Source organism: Anoplolepis gracilipes, chromosome 4 (assembly GCF_047496725.1).
Source record: "Anoplolepis gracilipes chromosome 4, ASM4749672v1, whole genome shotgun sequence".
Classification (NCBI taxonomy): domain Eukaryota; kingdom Metazoa; phylum Arthropoda; class Insecta; order Hymenoptera; family Formicidae; genus Anoplolepis; species Anoplolepis gracilipes.
Window position 1 is genome coordinate 105740 of NC_132973.1, and position 19908 is coordinate 125647.

The 19908-nt window shown below is 41.1% G+C and overlaps 2 protein-coding genes and 1 long non-coding RNA gene across 6 annotated transcripts; 1 reads left to right on the plus strand and 2 right to left on the minus strand.

Moving 5' to 3' along the window:
• Nucleotides 1–291: 291 nt before the first annotated feature.
• LOC140664464 (uncharacterized) lies at nt 292–6867 on the minus strand. Its single transcript, XM_072889590.1, has 2 exons — nt 2403–6867; nt 292–2318 (listed from the first exon to the last, which is right to left on the minus strand). The coding sequence occupies exon 2, from the start codon at nt 2275–2277 to the stop codon at nt 292–294; it is 1986 nt and encodes a 661-aa protein (XP_072745691.1). The 5' UTR covers nt 2278–2318; nt 2403–6867.
• Nucleotides 6868–10678: 3811 nt separating this feature from the next.
• LOC140664478 (uncharacterized) lies at nt 10679–13977 on the minus strand. Its single transcript, XM_072889620.1, has 2 exons — nt 12965–13977; nt 10679–12880 (listed from the first exon to the last, which is right to left on the minus strand). Exon 2 carries the CDS (start codon nt 12837–12839, stop codon nt 10818–10820), a length of 2022 nt encoding a protein of 673 aa, XP_072745721.1. The 5' UTR covers nt 12840–12880; nt 12965–13977; the 3' UTR covers nt 10679–10817.
• A 112-nt stretch (nt 13978–14089) lies between these two features.
• Nucleotides 14090–16331, plus strand: LOC140664481 (uncharacterized). Of its 4 annotated transcripts, none has more exons than XR_012046461.1 (6): nt 14090–14240; nt 14337–14749; nt 14951–15128; nt 15385–15712; nt 15826–15883; nt 15952–16331. It is a non-coding gene; the product is annotated as an uncharacterized lncRNA (long non-coding RNA). The 4 variants fall into 4 exon arrangements; XR_012046464.1 differs by having other exon boundaries at nt 14091–14240; nt 15564–15712; XR_012046462.1 differs by having other exon boundaries at nt 14093–14240; nt 14951–15084; nt 15564–15712.
• The last annotated feature ends 3577 nt before the right edge of the window (nt 16332–19908 follow it).

Sequence of the window (19908 nt, forward strand, 5' to 3'; positions counted from 1 at the left end):
TAGCAAATATAAGTCTCCCACGGAGACCACTACAAGTTGTTCCTTCCTGCTGACCAACCTACAGGAACCGAAAGATTTATCAGGCCGCCAAAGAATCGCGGAACGACCGTCCATACTCACAAACCAATTAGGTGGGTTCAGGTTTCGAGCCGGTTCAGATATGGCGCATATAGTCACGCCCATCTCAATCATGTGTTGTATTAATATATCGTAGGCCCGTCTGCTGTTGTTCAGATTGCACTGTAGCACTTTCATCAAGGTTTGGGAGCTTTGTTGCCAGTAGCAAGTTTCTTAGCGCCACACATGTAGTTCCCTGTACGGGTGACAATAATCTAATCCCTTTTGTTTACAAGGGAAACAACATGCAGGGTTCGGACAGTCAGTCACTTGATGTCCCCGTTCACCACACTTGAAACAACATCCCATTCTGTCATTAGTCGATCTACAATTAACCCTGGTGTGGCCAAATTCCCAGCACCTGTAGCATTGCATGGGTTTTGCCTCCAGAAGTTCAATTCGCGCTGTCGTCCATCCGATTCGGGTCCTTGTAGTTTTGGCTATTCTAATGGCCGTGGATAGAGAGCATTGTACCCAGGTCATAAATAATCCGATCTTCATAGGCCTAATTTCTCCGATTTTAAGATCAGGGACTTTGCAGTCTCCTAGCTCCGCTAATCTCTTTAGGATATCGTCCTTGTGGAGTGACCCATCGAATCCGCTCACTCTAATATCGCCCTTCACAACTGGTCTTGTGATTTTAGCTTCCATACCTATCACCTCAATTAGCTTGGCTTTAAGGTCCTCTGCCTTGTTCTTATTGTCTGGACCCGCTATTTCTATGATCCAGTTGCCATTAATGGACTGACGAATTCTTGATTTCTCGATTCCGAGCTCTTCCATCGAAATGTTTTGCCTTGCTTTCCTTATTGCATCAGCATATGAAAAGTCAGGATTATTCCCCTGGATTACTATTGCCGAAGTCGTAGGGGCTCTCCGTTTAGATTTTAGCTTTTCCAGCTCTTGAGTTCTCTTAGGAGGTTCAGAAGCTTCTTTCGTCTTAGGTGTTTCTTCCGAGTTCGTTCTTCTATTCCTGATAGGGTTCCTTCTATTTTTCCTTACTTTTGTCCATCCAGGCGAGTCGTTATTGGTGGGAGAAGCCCTTTCCATAAGGTGATCTTCTCGCATATCGGTACCTCTATGTGAGTCGATTATATCCTTCGGAGGTTTCAGCTGGATATTACTGATAATCCTAGGAGCCGCTGGTCTGTTTCTCGGTACCCTTTGTGGCTTGGGGGCCACGAAGTAATGTTCAGATTGCGAGGCACGTTCCTTGTTGGATACCTTTTTTTCTTCTTCCATAGCAGGAACGAGGGCTGGGAATTTCCTATTATATTCCGTTTCCTTGGGGTCCATAGGGATTGTTCTTATTTCCTTTATTGGGGAAGTACCCCTATCCGCCTGAATGACTTTTTTATAGGTCTGCTCTCTTGTGATTGTAGCCTGGAGGCTCTCCATGACTCTCTGCATGTCTGAGATGTCCTTTTTAAGACGGGCTATCTCCCTTTTATGATTTGCTACTGCAGTCGTCAACTCTAAATTTTTGCGTTTCAGGGTCGCTGGATCTCCTCTATCCTCCTCTCTTTCCGCTAACAAGGTGATTACTTCGCCAATTGTGAGCAGACGTTCTTTCATAAGTCTCTGGCAGGGACCATTCAAATTCCCGCATTCCTTCCTAATTATTTCGAGATCGTCGACCCATTTTTTCGCGTCGATTTTCAATTGCAAGGAAGAATGATCCTTGAGAACCTCCAAATCTAAGGGTACTTGTCTCATCCTCTCCTTAATGGTTTTTCCACCACCACTACCGTCACCGCGTCTGTTTTTCCTCCCTGTACTGATTCCAGGGTCAGTGCCCTCAGAGTCTGCGTAATGTGCAAGGCTAGACATAGAGTCTCGAGGACCCGTCAGGTCGATGACGTCACTTCTAGTTGTACGTTTCTTCTTTATTTCTTCCTCCTCTTCATCGTCAGATTCATCACTGATTATTGCTCGAGTCTTCCTTTTAGGTCTGCTTGGTACAGATTCTCTATTAGATGTGACATCCGTGTCACTGTCCAGGTCCTTAAAGAGATTTCTCTTAACATCATCAAAAGCAACCGAAGAGGGACCAGGTGATGGAGTTTCTTTTCCCCTCAGGAAACTCGTTCCTGGTGTAGAAAATACTTCGTCTGTTGGCGGTGGTAAGCCCTCAATCTCTTTGCAGACTAATGTGCTCATAGCTTCCTGGGTAGGTAAATCCTGCTCCTCCGTTAGCGTATCTTCCATAATTTGTTCTGTGGTTATGAAAGATATCTCCTCCTCCTCATTTTGTTTTTGTTTTGGTAATTTAATATTTAGCATACTTGTCCCACGAGTGATGTCGGAAATACGGTCGGCCTGGGCAGAGCCGCTTGCCCAGGTAAGCCTTTCTACACTGGGAGGGTCGGCCGGTACCCCCAGGAGTCGTTTGAGACTGCGCCTATTATGCTCGCCGCAGCCACGAGCCCCCGAGCACGCCCTCACACTACGGGCTACGAGCTAATCTTAACTAGGTTAAAATGCATGCAATTTAGGTAAGTATAATAACTATTAGGGTGCGAGTATCGCGATCAATAAAATATAAGGTAAGTATAATAATTCTTTAAAGTACGAGTATCGAATCAACAATATAACCAACACTTATAAAACAAATCTATCTATAAGGTATGTGTAAAACTGAATGGGGTACGAGTATCGCGATCAATAATATAAATGTATATAGAATAAGTATACTATCTATCTGTAAGGTAAGTATAATATTGTAATAACTAATATACAAAATAAGTATTGTAATTAGTAAAGTAACTATAATGTAAAATAAGTATAATATTGCAATCAGTAAGTAGCATAATTAATGTACGAATAAATGTTGTAATCAGCAATTAAATAAATAGCTATTATAAAGCTATAATAAAATCTAACTCATAGATAGTTATTCTTATTTACATTAGCGTTGATAAGGATTAATTATCTTAACGCACATCTGTTCCTGGTAGTCATAAGATACTGTACAGTATTTTTTTAGGTTGTAACCAGCTGAGGAGGTAAGGGGGAACGTCAGAAACATGGACCACCCGACGCGCATCCCCTCTTGTCAGTCAAAAGTTACTGCGCAGGGATATCCGTTTTTTATCCCCTGCAGGGGGTGGGGGACTTTCCAAGGATAACAAAACACCCGGCGCGCATCCCCCTAAATTTCTGTAAAGCTACTGCGCAGCTATTAAAAGTTGCACAGATGCTCTCTAAATTCTAGTTCTCCTCCAATTGGAGAACACCACTATTAAGTTCGTTTTGGTGTACGGCTTCTGGTTTGCTCAATAATAAGAGTGTCAGATCCTATATGCAAATCGCCATTCTATGTGTCATACTAGTGACTTCCCCTATGTGCCACGCGCCGCATGCGAACCCGCTCGTATTGTGAACGCGCCCGCTTGATTCAGCTAAGATGGCCGCCAAGACCGCGTGTAATACTTCGCGGTGTTAGTGTGCTATTCCGAGATATTTATTAAGATTTTCGTGTAATTATGTATGAGCTAGTGAGTGACCGCATATCATCGGGAACCTTCATCCGCGTGTTGTGCCTTGGTCTTCATATTGATCGTAAAATCTATTGCGTCGAACCGTATTCGCTTCGATGTGTAAGATATTCTGTCAATGTTATTCGTATCATCATCAATATTCTACGTTGTTTTTTAGATATGTCGATGAGAAGGATGCGACCGAGACGACGCCGTAGTCAGGAACAACAGGCAATCAGTAATCTTCGTGTCACTGCTACAAGGATAGTTTCTTTCCGCTAACTTTACTTAATTATTTATAAAATAATTATCATTATCATTTCATTTTCTGCACTCATTGTGATTAATAATACTTGTTCACAGGTGGACTATAGATGAGAACGTCTCATTCTTTAGGAAAATTACCACATTATATGAGACGTGTAGCGCAGGGTTGTTATTTATGCTCCCCTACCTTGTGTTGCGAGTCATGGACACTCGTTACGCCAAATCAGAATACCAGGGCTGAAAATGAACATCGTTGGGAAGAGCATGCTCTAACGCAGGTCTCACTCATTCACACCTGTCACTGGAGGGTGTCTAACCTCACAGGTAAGAACTTCCGCATCACTTATTTAACATTTTTAATTATTAATATGTATAGTTGTTGTTTTTCTCACTTAATGCTATATTAACGTCTCTATATATTATTAGTTAATTAGAGGGATTCTTTAGCGTCCTAAGTTTCACTCCATCTGTGGTTACTAATTATTTCAGGTTCGTCTATTGTTTTCTAATAAACGCCTATATTAGTTTCAGTTACAATAACCCTCAGCAGTCATTCTCATCATAACATACAGCCAGTATTTGATGTGTTTATCAGACATCGCCTAAGAAAATGGTTATGTACTTCGAAATATTGCTAATTACGTCAATACTTATCTCAGGTGAATGTTTCCTCTGAATTACAAAACCACTAAATAATACTAAGGTAATTATGTATAATTAGTTATTGCTTCCTTCGTTTTTTCCTTTTCTCTTTTATTTTGCTAACAAAAACTTAATGTATATGATTGCTTTCTAACCTACAACTGTCACTAGATAATATACTATTGCAATTACCGCTCTAAATTATCACAACCAGGCACTTAACCCCAGTTATATACATATATATATATATTAAGTTAATTAATTTAACTTAACTTAACTATGTGTAACGAATATAATTAGATGTATTCTTGTTGTAGAAAACCACTAAAGAACACTAAGTATACTAAGTATATTTGTATTTATGTTCATATTTATCTATTACTTTGTGCAATTTACTATTTAGTGCATGGACTAATGCAGTCTATTGTAACTTTTATGCAACTATATTATATATACGCGCATCCCTTATAATTTCTTATATTTTCTCGGTTTCAAGGTTGACAGGAGGAAGGAGATGTTCACAAAAGAAATAGTTGCCGCGATGACAGAGTATCCGGCCCTTGAAGAATCTTCGCGTGCTCATCGGATCATCATACAATTTCCAGGAGAAATGGAGGAGACCGGACGCAGGCGATCGCCCAAAAGGTAAGGTCTTTTGACGATTACAGGTCGTTCTGTCATACACAGTCGGCTGATGTTTGCCGATTTTAATTAAACTAGTTAGATCCTCTAATCACACCAATTCCCTCCTTCCGTAGGACAGGCAACCTCGCCGCAAAAACAGCGCTGCTATCTATCAGTCATTAAGTATCAAAGGTACAACATATAGTACTATTACAAGAAGAGTGGCAGATTCCCTAACCTAAATTCAAAATTATTTTTAGGTGGCTATTATAACTCTCCAAAGAACTCTGCTGATGCTTACATCACAAGGATATTTTCATTATTTATAAATAAAAATTATATATACGTTTGTTTTCATTAATTTTCCACGAGCTAACACAATGTATTTACATGGGTCATGGCACAGAGGCCCGATGCAATCATTTTTATTAACCACTGCACAATAACCTATGATCATCTATTCTTAACAATAAATAATATCCATTATAATATTGTCCACTGTAATATTGTTAACCTTTAGTTAATTTTAAAATCCTTAGATTACTAATCCATTTTATTTATTTGTACCATTAAGACATTCATCTTCTACCGTTGTTATGTCCGCCATTATGTGAACACGTTATAAAGGTGGTGTTATTTATTCATGATTACTCCTTGTGTCACCTCTTCCTCATTGGTTATCATCTGTTGCCAACTTAGATGGTGACGTAACGCATGATAACTAAGAGCACGCAATGCGTTACCACTACACCACACTTAATTTGAGTACTGTTCTCTAACATCACAACACTATTGTGCACTTATTGTTTAATTAACATTGTATACTAACTTAACTCAGTATATATCGTCACATTATATTTATAATATTATTATTCCTAAGCATCAATTTATATTGTTCACTATTGTCAATGTGTGTACCCTTCAATTTACATTTGCATCATATTCACATTCATATGAGATTAAATTTTTCCTGCTCATGTATACTAGAATCCATATAGAGCCATGCTCACCTAACCAGTTAGTGTATTAAAATAACACAGTCATTAATTAATTGTACCACTAAACACTGGCTATTTGCATCGGTGACTTGCACCTCATCCAGCATGTAGGAACTGGAACTACGTCACGAAGTGACGTCATCGCTTCATTCGCACGTCATTTTACACCAAATGCGCTAGCAAAATAAATGTTTTAAGCACAAGGCACCCACAATCATCTCTTCTTGCCTGATAATGTCCCCGTTATTGGCCGCGAGCACCAGCTAAACTCAAAACAACGGTACTTCACTGTTAAATGCGGTTGACGTGGACATGACGTAGGCAGTCTTCCACGTACGCGGCCGTCACTTTTCCGTGTAAAATTCACAGAACAGAACACTTTTCACGTACCAGACCGCGTCTCCTCGTTTTTAGTATTCCCCCGTGAGTTATAAAATAGTTTTTACTGTCTGGGAGCCGAGGATAAGCCATCTTTAGTCTTGATAGCAACCAGCGTGGCCGCAACGACACGTCACCATGAAGAGGCAGTTTTTCATTAATTTTAATTAATTAATTATCACCACCTTGACAAAAAATATATATTTATACACTACTCGTTGCCGCGAACAGCATCAAACACAATTCAAGGCGCGAAGTGCGCTTTTAACCGTCTATAGTAAGGTGCTTTGCCGGAGCGATGTCAGACACGTCCGTACTCAACGGCAGGCACCACCAAACTCCCCAACCTAACCTAACCTAACCTAACCTAACCTAACCTAACCTAACCTAACCTAACCTAACCTGACCTTTTTTTTTTTTTTTTTTTTTTTTTACCATGCGGAGGGAGGAGAGAATGCGTTTAGGCACACCCCCGGGTCCTCCCGGGGGTAGTGTTGGACTCACCCGGCCCGTCGGCGCAAGCGCCCGGCCGGTCCTACCAACTAAACTCTCCCCCCCGGGGGCGGGTGTTGAGACCCGCCCACTGCAGGTAAGTCCTGCTATCTTCTCCATGTGTCCGGGCCACGGGTACGCGCGAGCATTCTTCCGCGACCCGGACGGAAGCTAGGCTTATCCAGCCATCTCTGTGTTAGATACTTCTGTTTGATAATCCTGTTCTTCGACTGGAGGCCCTCCCTCGGGGACCGGGGATAACTTATTGGGGACCTGGGATGGCATGGGAGGTTCTATGTTCCAGTCCTTGGTATTATAACCCAGCGAACATATGGTTCTGCAGGTCCTTTATTTGTGAGGCGATGGTGCGTGAAGTTGGAAGCTGAAGTTTCCGTCAAGCCTTCGTCTCTTTCTATATCATGAACCTGCTAGAATAAAAACTAAGAATCTAGGGCACCGTTATTATTATTATTTTGTTACTATACACTCTGCTATTCATTCCATTCTAAGAATTTTTTTACTCTGTGGGCATCAGAAATGTCCTGTACTTTAAATGATTTAGAGTACTGCTGATGCCCATTGATTAACTTAACTCCAATTCTATTTTTAATTTTTTTTTTTTTAATTCTAGCATTATCTTCGTTTAAATATTGGTAAGATGAATGGAAATTTTCCCATTAGTCTATTTCACTGTCCAGTTGGGCCATCTCCTCTTGAGTATCAGGCGGAAATGTGAGATACGGATCGGGCAGGATTCCCTCACGAGCACGTTCCTCCTCCTCCTTGATACACATCACGCTATTGGCGAAGGAAGAGACCGCGTTCCAGTCTCTCTCACCCCTCAGCATAGCATGCACAATCCCCCGAAGGGACAAATCAGGACCAACAATTTCCACAAGTTCTCTCCTGTTTATTTCCCAACGGGAACATATACGCCAGGTGTGATCCGCCGTGTCTAAGACTGCTCCACCACAACTGGTACACCTAGGATTATCTAACTTCCTTATCTTATACAGGAACGCGGAAAAACAGCCGTGACCAGTAAGAAGTTGCGTTAGATGGAAAGAGACCCGGCCGTGGCCTCTGTCCAACCAACAGTCGAATTCGGGTATCACCGCTTCGATGGTTATCCGCCCCCAATTTCCCCTCCGACTGAGGTGGTCCAGCCATTCTTCTCTGAGCGTGAGCATCTCCTCCGTTCTAATGGCTCTGGTTCTTTGTGCTGTTAATTGTTTTTTTCTGCGCAACCTGGAGCTTTCGTCGTATATTCTACGTCTCGCGTCCGCCAGAAGAATTAACGGGGGAAGCCTAGCCAGTAGAAGAGCCGCGTCCAATGCTACCGTTTTATAGGCCGATATTACCCGGATCGCGATGCGTTTCCACGCTCGATTTAAATTCCTCTGGTGTTCTTTCGATCTTCTAAGAGCGCTACACCATATCGGAGCACCGTACATACCCACCGACGACAACACGTTCGCGTAGAGTTTGCGCTTATTTTCGTTTGGGCCCCTGAGGTTGGGCATCAATCTCCCCAACGCGCGCGACATTTTGGAGAGTTTTTGTTCGATGTAGGTGAAATGGGGATGAAAATTTAGCCTACTATCGATCATTACCCCTAAATATTTCATATGTTCTTGAATGGGTATATTCTCTCTTCCTATCCTAACCGATGGTAGTTTGTTAGGTTTCCCCCCTCGGGGGTAAAAGACCACCGCCTCGGTCTTATGTATCGCCACTGTCAGGCCCAACGCACGGATCCGACCAACCGTAATTTCCAGTTGGTGATTCGCCCGATCGACTGCCTCCGGTAAGGAATCCGCTTCCGCTAGAATGAGCGTGTCGTCCGCAAAACATATGATGAGACGTCCCTCCTCATCGCTTGGCTTCAAAACAGAGTCGAACCCAATGTTCCAGAGTGTGGGCCCGAGAACCGATCCCTGGGGAACTCCCGCGGTCATTGGGACAATTTCGGTACCTCTTTCAGTCAAGAACTCAATAATTCTATCGGATAAATATCCGTCAATTATTCGCCGGATGTATCTTGAATATCGCTTTTTAATAAGAGCTCTTTTTATTACATGCCAAGGGATGGAGTTAAAAGCGTTTGTAATATCTAAACTAACGGCTATAACATAGCCGTTTCTTCCTGTTACCGATTTAATTGTCGTTTTTACCAGGTTAAGAGCGTCTGTTGTTGATCTTCCTTGCCTGAATCCGTACTGGTGTTTGGCTAATGCAGCAAATCCATTCGTCTCCTCCTCTTTCCTCATTCGGTTAATTATAAGGCGTTCGAATGCCTTTCCCAAGTCGTCAAGGAGGCAGATTGGTCGAGTTTTGGGGATGCTTCCAGGGGAGGATTCACCCTTAGGAATTAGCACTAATTTGGCTTTCTTCCAAATTCTAGGGAAGATGCCCTCTCTCAAACAATGTGTAAAGACTGATCGAATGCTTCTCACAAACTCGTCCGGACACTTTTTGAGGATTTTCGCGGGGACACCGTCGGGGCCCGGCGCAGAGCTCCTTACTGCCCTTTTTCTTAATATTTCATCTACCTCGCGGAAAGATACCTCATAGAATCTGTCCACGACCCCAGCGCTATCGTGCGTAGTGGGAGGTGTGGTTGGAGTGATGGCGCGCGGAAACAGACCGTTTACCATTTCAATCACTTCTTGATGTTTGATTAGTTCCGAAATGGAGGGTCCCACTTTTCTCAGTTTGTTCAGAACAAGCTTATAAGGAATGCCCCAAGGATCCTTGTCGATTGCATCAATCAGTTCCTGCCATGACCTTTCCTTGGCTCTTATAATCGCGTTTCGTAGTTCTCGTTTTTTCTTACGATATTCCAATTGGGCGCGCCTCAACAATCTATCGTGATCTGGGGCTTTATTTCTTCTGCGTAGTAGACGTTGCCAGGTTCTCCTAGATCTGGTGGTCCTGGTCCGTAGTTCCGCTACTTGATCGTTCCACCAGTAAACCCTGTCTCTTCCGCGTCGGCCGGTGTACCGAGGGGCACTTGCGTCGCAAGCATCCACGAGAGAGCGGGAGAGCCATTCGGCTGCTGTTTCCGGTCCATTCCCATCTTCCGGAGGTTCGTCTGCAGCGCTCCAGATCAGTGCTGCTTGAAATCTGTCGTCGTCCAATTTATCCCATTTCCATCTGTTATTTCTCTTCTCTTCAGGGTTCTGGTTGCGTACAGGTTGCTGGTGAATCGTAAAAAAGACATATTGATGATCCGAGAGTGACTCTATTTCTGAGCACACCCTCCAATTCTCTACTCGCCCCAGAAGTCCCGGTGTGACCCAAGTCAGATCTATAATGGATACACCCTGTGGGCGTACACACGTTGGTTCCGCCCCATTGTTCAGGATTCTTAGATCTAACTCAGCTGCAAGATCTTCTAATAAACCACCGCGATAGTTGGTGTAGAGAGAACCCCATAAGGGGGACTTAGCGTTGAAGTCCCCGCAGATGACCACTCTATTACCAAGTTGTCTAATGATAGCAGCGATTTCTTCCATTATCTTATTGGAGACTTCCCGATTGGAATTAGGAGATATATAACAAGATAGCAAATATAAGTCTCCCACGGAGACCACTACAAGTTGTTCCTTCCTGCTGACCAACCTACAGGAACCGAAAGATTTATCAGGCCGCCAAAGAATCGCGGAACGACCGTCCATACTCACAAACCAATTAGGTGGGTTCAGGTTTCGAGCCGGTTCAGATATGGCGCATATAGTCACGCCCATCTCAATCATGTGTTGTATTAATATATCGTAGGCCCGTCTGCTGTTGTTCAGATTGCACTGTAGCACTTTCATCAAGGTTTGGGAGCTTTGTTGCCAGTAGCAAGTTTCTTAGCGCCACACATGTAGTTCCCTGTACGGTGACAATAATCTAATCCCTTTTGTTTACAAGGGAAACAACATGCAGGGTTCGGACAGTCAGTCACTTGATGTCCCCGTTCACCACACTTGAAACAACATCCCATTCTGTCATTAGTCGATCTACAATTAACCCTGGTGTGGCCAAATTCCCAGCACCTGTAGCATTGCATGGGTTTTGCCTCCAGAAGTTCAATTCGCGCTGTCGTCCATCCGATTCGGGTCCTTGTAGTTTTGGCTATTCTAATGGCCGTGGATAGAGAGCATTGTACCCAGGTCATAAATAATCCGATCTTCATAGGCCTAATTTCTCCGATTTTAAGATCAGGGACTTTGCAGTCTCCTAGCTCCGCTAATCTCTTTAGGATATCGTCCTTGTGGAGTGACCCATCGAATCCGCTCACTCTAATATCGCCCTTCACAACTGGTCTTGTGATTTTAGCTTCCATACCTATCACCTCAATTAGCTTGGCTTTAAGGTCCTCTGCCTTGTTCTTATTGTCTGGACCCGCTATTTCTATGATCCAGTTGCCATTAATGGACTGACGAATTCTTGATTTCTCGATTCCGAGCTCTTCCATCGAAATGTTTTGCCTTGCTTTCCTTATTGCATCAGCATATGAAAAGTCAGGATTATTCCCCTGGATTACTATTGCCGAAGTCGTAGGGGCTCTCCGTTTAGATTTTAGCTTTTCCAGCTCTTGAGTTCTCTTAGGAGGTTCAGAAGCTTCTTTCGTCTTAGGTGTTTCTTCCGAGTTCGTTCTTCTATTCCTGATAGGGTTCCTTCTATTTTTCCTTACTTTTGTCCATCCAGGCGAGTCGTTATTGGTGGGAGAAGCCCTTTCCATAAGGTGATCTTCTCGCATATCGGTACCTCTATGTGAGTCGATTATATCCTTCGGAGGTTTCAGCTGGATATTACTGATAATCCTAGGAGCCGCTGGTCTGTTTCTCGGTACCCTTTGTGGCTTGGGGGCCACGAAGTAATGTTCAGATTGCGAGGCACGTTCCTTGTTGGATACCTTTTTTTCTTCTTCCATAGCAGGAACGAGGGCTGGGAATTTCCTATTATATTCCGTTTCCTTGGGGTCCATAGGGATTGTTCTTATTTCCTTTATTGGGGAAGTACCCCTATCCGCCTGAATGACTTTTTTATAGGTCTGCTCTCTTGTGATTGTAGCCTGGAGGCTCTCCATGACTCTCTGCATGTCTGAGATGTCCTTTTTAAGACGGGCTATCTCCCTTTTATGATTTGCTACTGCAGTCGTCAACTCTAAATTTTTGCGTTTCAGGGTCGCTGGATCTCCTCTATCCTCCTCTCTTTCCGCTAACAAGGTGATTACTTCGCCAATTGTGAGCAGACGTTCTTTCATAAGTCTCTGGCAGGGACCATTCAAATTCCCGCATTCCTTCCTAATTATTTCGAGATCGTCGACCCATTTTTTCGCGTCGATTTTCAATTGCAAGGAAGAATGATCCTTGAGAACCTCCAAATCTAAGGGTACTTGTCTCATCCTCTCCTTAATGGTTTTTCCACCACCACTACCGTCACCGCGTCTGTTTTTCCTCCCTGTACTGATTCCAGGGTCAGTGCCCTCAGAGTCTGCGTAATGTGCAAGGCTAGACATAGAGTCTCGAGGACCCGTCAGGTCGATGACGTCACTTCTAGTTGTACGTTTCTTCTTTATTTCTTCCTCCTCTTCATCGTCAGATTCATCACTGATTATTGCTCGAGTCTTCCTTTTAGGTCTGCTTGGTACAGATTCTCTATTAGATGTGACATCCGTGTCACTGTCCAGGTCCTTAAAGAGATTTCTCTTAACATCATCAAAAGCAACCGGAGAGGGACCAGGTGATGGAGTTTCTTTTCCCCTCAGGAAACTCGTTCCTGGTGTAGAAAATACTTCGTCTGTTGGCGGTGGTAAGCCCTCAATCTCTTTGCAGACTAATGTGCTCATAGCTTCCTGGGTAGGTAAATCCTGCTCCTCCGTTAGCGTATCTTCCATAATTTGTTCTGTGGTTATGAAAGATATCTCCTCCTCCTCATTTTGTTTTTGTTTTGGTAATTTAATATTTAGCATACTTGTCCCACGAGTGATGTCGGAAATACGGTCGGCCTGGGCAGAGCCGCTTGCCCAGGTAAGCCTTTCTACACTGGGAGGGTCGGCCGGTACCCCCAGGAGTCGTTTGAGACTGCGCCTATTATGCTCGCCGCAGCCACGAGCCCCCGAGCACGCCCTCACACTACGGGCTACGAGCTAATCTTAACTAGGTTAAAATGCATGCAATTTAGGTAAGTATAATAACTATTAGGGTGCGAGTATCGCGATCAATAAAATATAAGGTAAGTATAATAATTCTTTAAAGTACGAGTATCGAATCAACAATATAACCAACACTTATAAAACAAATCTATCTATAAGGTATGTGTAAAACTGAATGGGGTACGAGTATCGCGATCAATAATATAAATGTATATAGAATAAGTATACTATCTATCTGTAAGGTAAGTATAATATTGTAATAACTAATATACAAAATAAGTATTGTAATTAGTAAAGTAACTATAATGTAAAATAAGTATAATATTGCAATCAGTAAGTAGCATAATTAATGTACGAATAAATGTTGTAATCAGCAATTAAATAAATAGCTATTATAAAGCTATAATAAAATCTAACTCATAGATAGTTATTCTTATTTACATTAGCGTTGATAAGGATTAATTATCTTAACGCACATCTGTTCCTGGTAGTCATAAGATACTGTACAGTATTTTTTTAGGTTGTAACCAGCTGAGGAGGTAAGGGGGAACGTCAGAAACATGGACCACCCGACGCGCATCCCCTCTTGTCAGTCAAAAGTTACTGCGCAGGGATATCCGTTTTTTATCCCCTGCAGGGGGTGGGGGACTTTCCAAGGATAACAAAACACCCGGCGCGCATCCCCCTAAATTTCTGTAAAGCTACTGCGCAGCTATTAAAAGTTGCACAGATGCTCTCTAAATTCTAGTTCTCCTCCAATTGGAGAACACCACTATTAAGTTCGTTTTGGTGTACGGCTTCTGGTTTGCTCAATAATAAGAGTGTCAGATCCTATATGCAAATCGCCATTCTATGTGTCATACTAGTGACTTCCCCTATGTGCCACGCGCCGCATGCGAACCCGCTCGTATTGTGAACGCGCCCGCTTGATTCAGCTAAGATGGCCGCCAAGACCGCGTGTAATACTTCGCGGTGTTAGTGTGCTATTCCGAGATATTTATTAAGATTTTCGTGTAATTATGTATGAGCTAGTGAGTGACCGCATATCATCGGGAACCTTCATCCGCGTGTTGTGCCTTGGTCTTCATATTGATCGTAAAATCTATTGCGTCGAACCGTATTCGCTTCGATGTGTAAGATATTCTGTCAATGTTATTCGTATCATCATCAATATTCTACGTTGTTTTTTAGATATGTCGATGAGAAGGATGCGACCGAGACGACGCCGTAGTCAGGAACAACAGGCAATCAGTAATCTTCGTGTCACTGCTACAAGGATAGTTTCTTTCCGCTAACTTTACTTAATTATTTATAAAATAATTATCATTATCATTTCATTTTCTGCACTCATTGTGATTAATAATACTTGTTCACAGGTGGACTATAGATGAGAACGTCTCATTCTTTAGGAAAATTACCACATTATATGAGACGTGTAGCGCAGGGTTGTTATTTATGCTCCCCTACCTTGTGTTGCGAGTCATGGACACTCGTTACGCCAAATCAGAATACCAGGGCTGAAAATGAACATCGTTGGGAAGAGCATGCTCTAACGCAGGTCTCACTCATTCACACCTGTCACTGGAGGGTGTCTAACCTCACAGGTAAGAACTTCCGCATCACTTATTTAACATTTTTAATTATTAATATGTATAGTTGTTGTTTTTCTCACTTAATGCTATATTAACGTCTCTATATATTATTAGTTAATTAGAGGGATTCTTTAGCGTCCTAAGTTTCACTCCATCTGTGGTTACTAATTATTTCAGGTTCGTCTATTGTTTTCTAATAAACGCCTATATTAGTTTCAGTTACAATAACCCTCAGCAGTCATTCTCATCATAACATACAGCCAGTATTTGATGTGTTTATCAGACATCGCCTAAGAAAATGGTTATGTACTTCGAAATATTGCTAATTACGTCAATACTTATCTCAGGTGAATGTTTCCTCTGAATTACAAAACCACTAAATAATACTAAGGTAATTATGTATAATTAGTTATTGCTTCCTTCGTTTTTTCCTTTTCTCTTTTATTTTGCTAACAAAAACTTAATGTATATGATTGCTTTCTAACCTACAACTGTCACTAGATAATATACTATTGCAATTACCGCTCTAAATTATCACAACCAGGCACTTAACCCCAGTTATATACATATATATATATATTAAGTTAATTAATTTAACTTAACTTAACTATGTGTAACGAATATAATTAGATGTATTCTTGTTGTAGAAAACCACTAAAGAACACTAAGTATACTAAGTATATTTGTATTTATGTTCATATTTATCTATTACTTTGTGCAATTTACTATTTAGTGCATGGACTAATGCAGTCTATTGTAACTTTTATGCAACTATATTATATATACGCGCATCCCTTATAATTTCTTATATTTTCTCGGTTTCAAGGTTGACAGGAGGAAGGAGATGTTCACAAAAGAAATAGTTGCCGCGATGACAGAGTATCCGGCCCTTGAAGAATCTTCGCGTGCTCATCGGATCATCATACAATTTCCAGGAGAAATGGAGGAGACCGGACGCAGGCGATCGCCCAAAAGGTAAGGTCTTTTGACGATTACAGGTCGTTCTGTCATACACAGTCGGCTGATGTTTGCCGATTTTAATTAAACTAGTTAGATCCTCTAATCACACCAATTCCCTCCTTCCGTAGGACAGGCAACCTCGCCGCAAAAACAGCGCTGCTATCTATCAGTCATTAAGTATCAAAGGTACAACATATAGTACTATTACAAGAAGAGTGGCAGATTCCCTAACCTAAATTCAAAATTATTTTTAGGTGGCTATTATAACTCTCCAAAGAACTCTGCTGATGCTTACATCACAAGGATATTTTCATTATTTATAAATAAAAATTATATATACGTTTGTTTTCATTAATTTTCCACGAGCTAACACAATGTATTTACATGGGTCATGGCACAGAGGCCCGATGCAATCATTTTTATTAACCACTGCACAATAACCTATGATCATCTATTCTTAACAATAAATAATATCCATTATAATATTGTCCACTGTAATATTGTTAACCTTTAGTTAATTTTAAAATCCTTAGATTACTAATCCATTTTATTTATTTGTACCATTAAGACATTCATCTTCTACCGTTGTTATGTCCGCCATTATGTGAACACGTTATAAAGGTGGTGTTATTTATTCATGATTACTCCTTGTGTCACCTCTTCCTCATTGGTTATCATCTGTTGCCAACTTAGATGGTGACGTAACGCATGATAACTAAGAGCACGCAATGCGTTACCACTACACCACACTTAATTTGAGTACTGTTCTCTAACATCACAACACTATTGTGCACTTATTGTTTAATTAACATTGTATACTAACTTAACTCAGTATATATCGTCACATTATATTTATAATATTATTATTCCTAAGCATCAATTTATATTGTTCACTATTGTCAATGTGTGTACCCTTCAATTTACATTTGCATCATATTCACATTCATATGAGATTAAATTTTTCCTGCTCATGTATACTAGAATCCATATAGAGCCATGCTCACCTAACCAGTTAGTGTATTAAAATAACACAGTCATTAATTAATTGTACCACTAAACACTGGCTATTTGCATCGGTGACTTGCACCTCATCCAGCATGTAGGAACTGGAACTACGTCACGAAGTGACGTCATCGCTTCATTCGCACGTCATTTTACACCAAATGCGCTAGCAAAATAAATGTTTTAAGCACAAGGCACCCACAATCATCTCTTCTTGCCTGATAATGTCCCCGTTATTGGCCGCGAGCACCAGCTAAACTCAAAACAACGGTACTTCACTGTTAAATGCGGTTGACGTGGACATGACGTAGGCAGTCTTCCACGTACGCGGCCGTCACTTTTCCGTGTAAAATTCACAGAACAGAACACTTTTCACGTACCAGACCGCGTCTCCTCGTTTTTAGTATTCCCCCGTGAGTTATAAAATAGTTTTTACTGTCTGGGAGCCGAGGATAAGCCATCTTTAGTCTTGATAGCAACCAGCGTGGCCGCAACGACACGTCACCATGAAGAGGCAGTTTTTCATTAATTTTAATTAATTAATTATCACCACCTTGACAAAAAATATATATTTATACACTACTCGTTGCCGCGAACAGCATCAAACACAATTCAAGGCGCGAAGTGCGCTTTTAACCGTCTATAGTAAGGTGCTTTGCCGGAGCGATGTCAGACACGTCCGTACTCAACGGCAGGCACCACCAAACTCCCAACCTAACCTGACCTGACCTGACCTGACCTGACCTGACCTGACCTGACCTGACCTGACCTGACCTAGGCTTCCCATTTTCTTTACTTTCACGACTTGTCTCTCTTTCCATCCACCCCAACCCTTCGGAAAAAAAAAAAAAAAAAAAAAAAAAAAAAAAAAAAGAAAAGTCAGGTCGGCAAAATGTCTGATAATCGCCAAAGTGCCAGAAATGACCCGAGTTCGTGTCTAAGTCGCGATCCTGACCGGTCAGGACGGAAAATTGTTAAGTATAATTTTCCAAAAATGGTCCTCGAAAGTGGGGTCCAAAACGCGTTTCGGACCATTTGCAGTCGATTGGTATAATCGCTGGGGAGACCATTTTTGGGTTCCTTTGAAAGTCAGTGTGGGACGAAAAAAAAAAAAAAAAAAAAAATGTCAATTCTCCAAAAAATGGTTCTCGAAAGTAGGGTCTAAAGCGCGTTTCGGACCATTTGCAATCGATTGGTATAGTCGCTGGGCAGATCATTTTTGGGTTCTTTTGAACCGGCGTGGGACAAAATATTTTCGACTTTCACTCCTAGTATACGGAGACTAAACGGCTAGGTAGGGGGTTGGTTCTTGCGGCAGGTAATAGCTAGTCCAAAACCCAATCTTTGTTTCTCAGACCTCAACCCTCCACCTTCTACTCCTTGCGAGTTATAAGCGAAAAACCTAAAGGGGCGCTTTGGACGCTTGTATCACGGTGAAGGCAGGTCCGGGGACGGGTCAAACTTGGTCCGAAATGTATTTTGGGTAGCCAATTTTTGAAAAATACAATAAAAAAATTTCAAACTGGCGGAAGCCCATAACCTAACCTGGCCTGGCCTGAGAAAGAAATAAAATTACATTATTTTGACGTCAGGTATGGCTTATATTACTCGCCTTTTACAGTTACATAAATTAGGTCTTATACATTTCTTTGAAACACTTACCGTTCTCAAGTTACGAAATATGATTCTATCATCGTACTTTAAATTGCGGTCAGGTTAATTGTTCTTTATTCATCTTTATAAACCTTATTATGCGAGCCAAACCTGACTCCGGTAAAATAAATATTTGAATAATTTATTCATATAACATTTTTACAATTTTATATTTTGCGGTCAGGTCAATTGTACTTTTTTCATCTTTATAAACCTTATTATGCGAGCCAAACCTGACTCCGGTTAAATAAATATTTGAATAATTTATTTATGTAACATTTCTACAACTTTGTATTTTGCTGTCAGGTTAATAGTGCTTTATTTATCTTTATAAACCTTATTATTGAGCTGAACTTGACTCACGTGAGGTAAATATTTAAATAATTTATCTATGTAGTATTTCTACAAATTTGTATTTTGCGGTCAGGTTAACTGTGCTTTATTTATCTTTACAAACCTTATTATAGGAGCCGAACATGACTGACGTTAGGAATTTAAATTATTTATTTATGTAATATTTCTACATCTTTGTATTACTACATAACTCCAAAACTGTGAATCGTACAGAGACGTACTTGGGAGAGAATATAGGTTTTATATAGCCCTTAAGATCGCGTATAATTAAAACTCTTAATCTCAAGAAACGATATTTAAAATTATCAATATACGATGAATCTTTGAAAATTCATAACCTCGAAACTATGAATCATACAGAGACATACTTGTGGGAGAATATAGGTCCTTTAAAGCCCTAAAAATCGCGATCAATTAGAACTCTTAATCTCAAGAAACAATAATCAAAATTACTAATAAACGAAAAATATTTGAAAATTCATAACTCCAAAACTGTAGGTCGTACATACACGTACTTGGTGGAAAATATAAGTCCCGAAGAGCCCTAAAGATTGCGTCTAATTAGAACTTAATCTGTAGAAACGATAATTATATTTCGAAACTTTTCCAAAAAAAAAAAAAAACGTTTCGGACCATTTACGGTCGATTGGTATAGTAATTGGAGAAATTATTTTTGAATTTTTTTTTTTTTTTTTTTTTTTGAACCGGCGTTATACTTAAAGCGTTTTTTTACCCGTCGGTCTAAGTATACAGAGCCTAAATGAGAGGTGGTAGAACGATAATTCTTGCGACGTTAGAAGCGTTTCCGCGCCCCTTGCAAACCCCCTGAAGAACGCAACTTTCTAGCACTAACCGTTTCAAAGTTATATTACCGAAAAGCTCAAGGAAACGCTTCAAACTCGAATAACTCGAGGACTGAACGAGATATCGACCTCTAACTTGAACCAAAACTCGAATCGTGAAGAAATGCAACGAATGTGTTTGATTTAGTTGTAGTTTATTTTGGTTGAATTGCCGCGGTTTCATCTTGCGTCGGTAATGCATGAGCATTATAGTTTGTGGTTGATGGCGCTCATAATGAAATGAGAAAAATGATTTTAAGGTCGCCGGCCGTTAGATTTCCGTGCGTGCTCGAACAAGAAACAATATAGTTCTGTTCTTTGTAAAGACGATTTGAGCAAATACAAGTCAATAAACGATTC

Coding starts and splice junctions, on each gene's coding strand:
- LOC140664464 (XM_072889590.1), bottom strand. CDS start 2,277: ATGAGCACATTAGTCTGCAAAGAGATTGAGGGCTTACCACCGCCAACA.
- LOC140664478 (XM_072889620.1), bottom strand. CDS start 12,839: ATGAGCACATTAGTCTGCAAAGAGATTGAGGGCTTACCACCGCCAACA.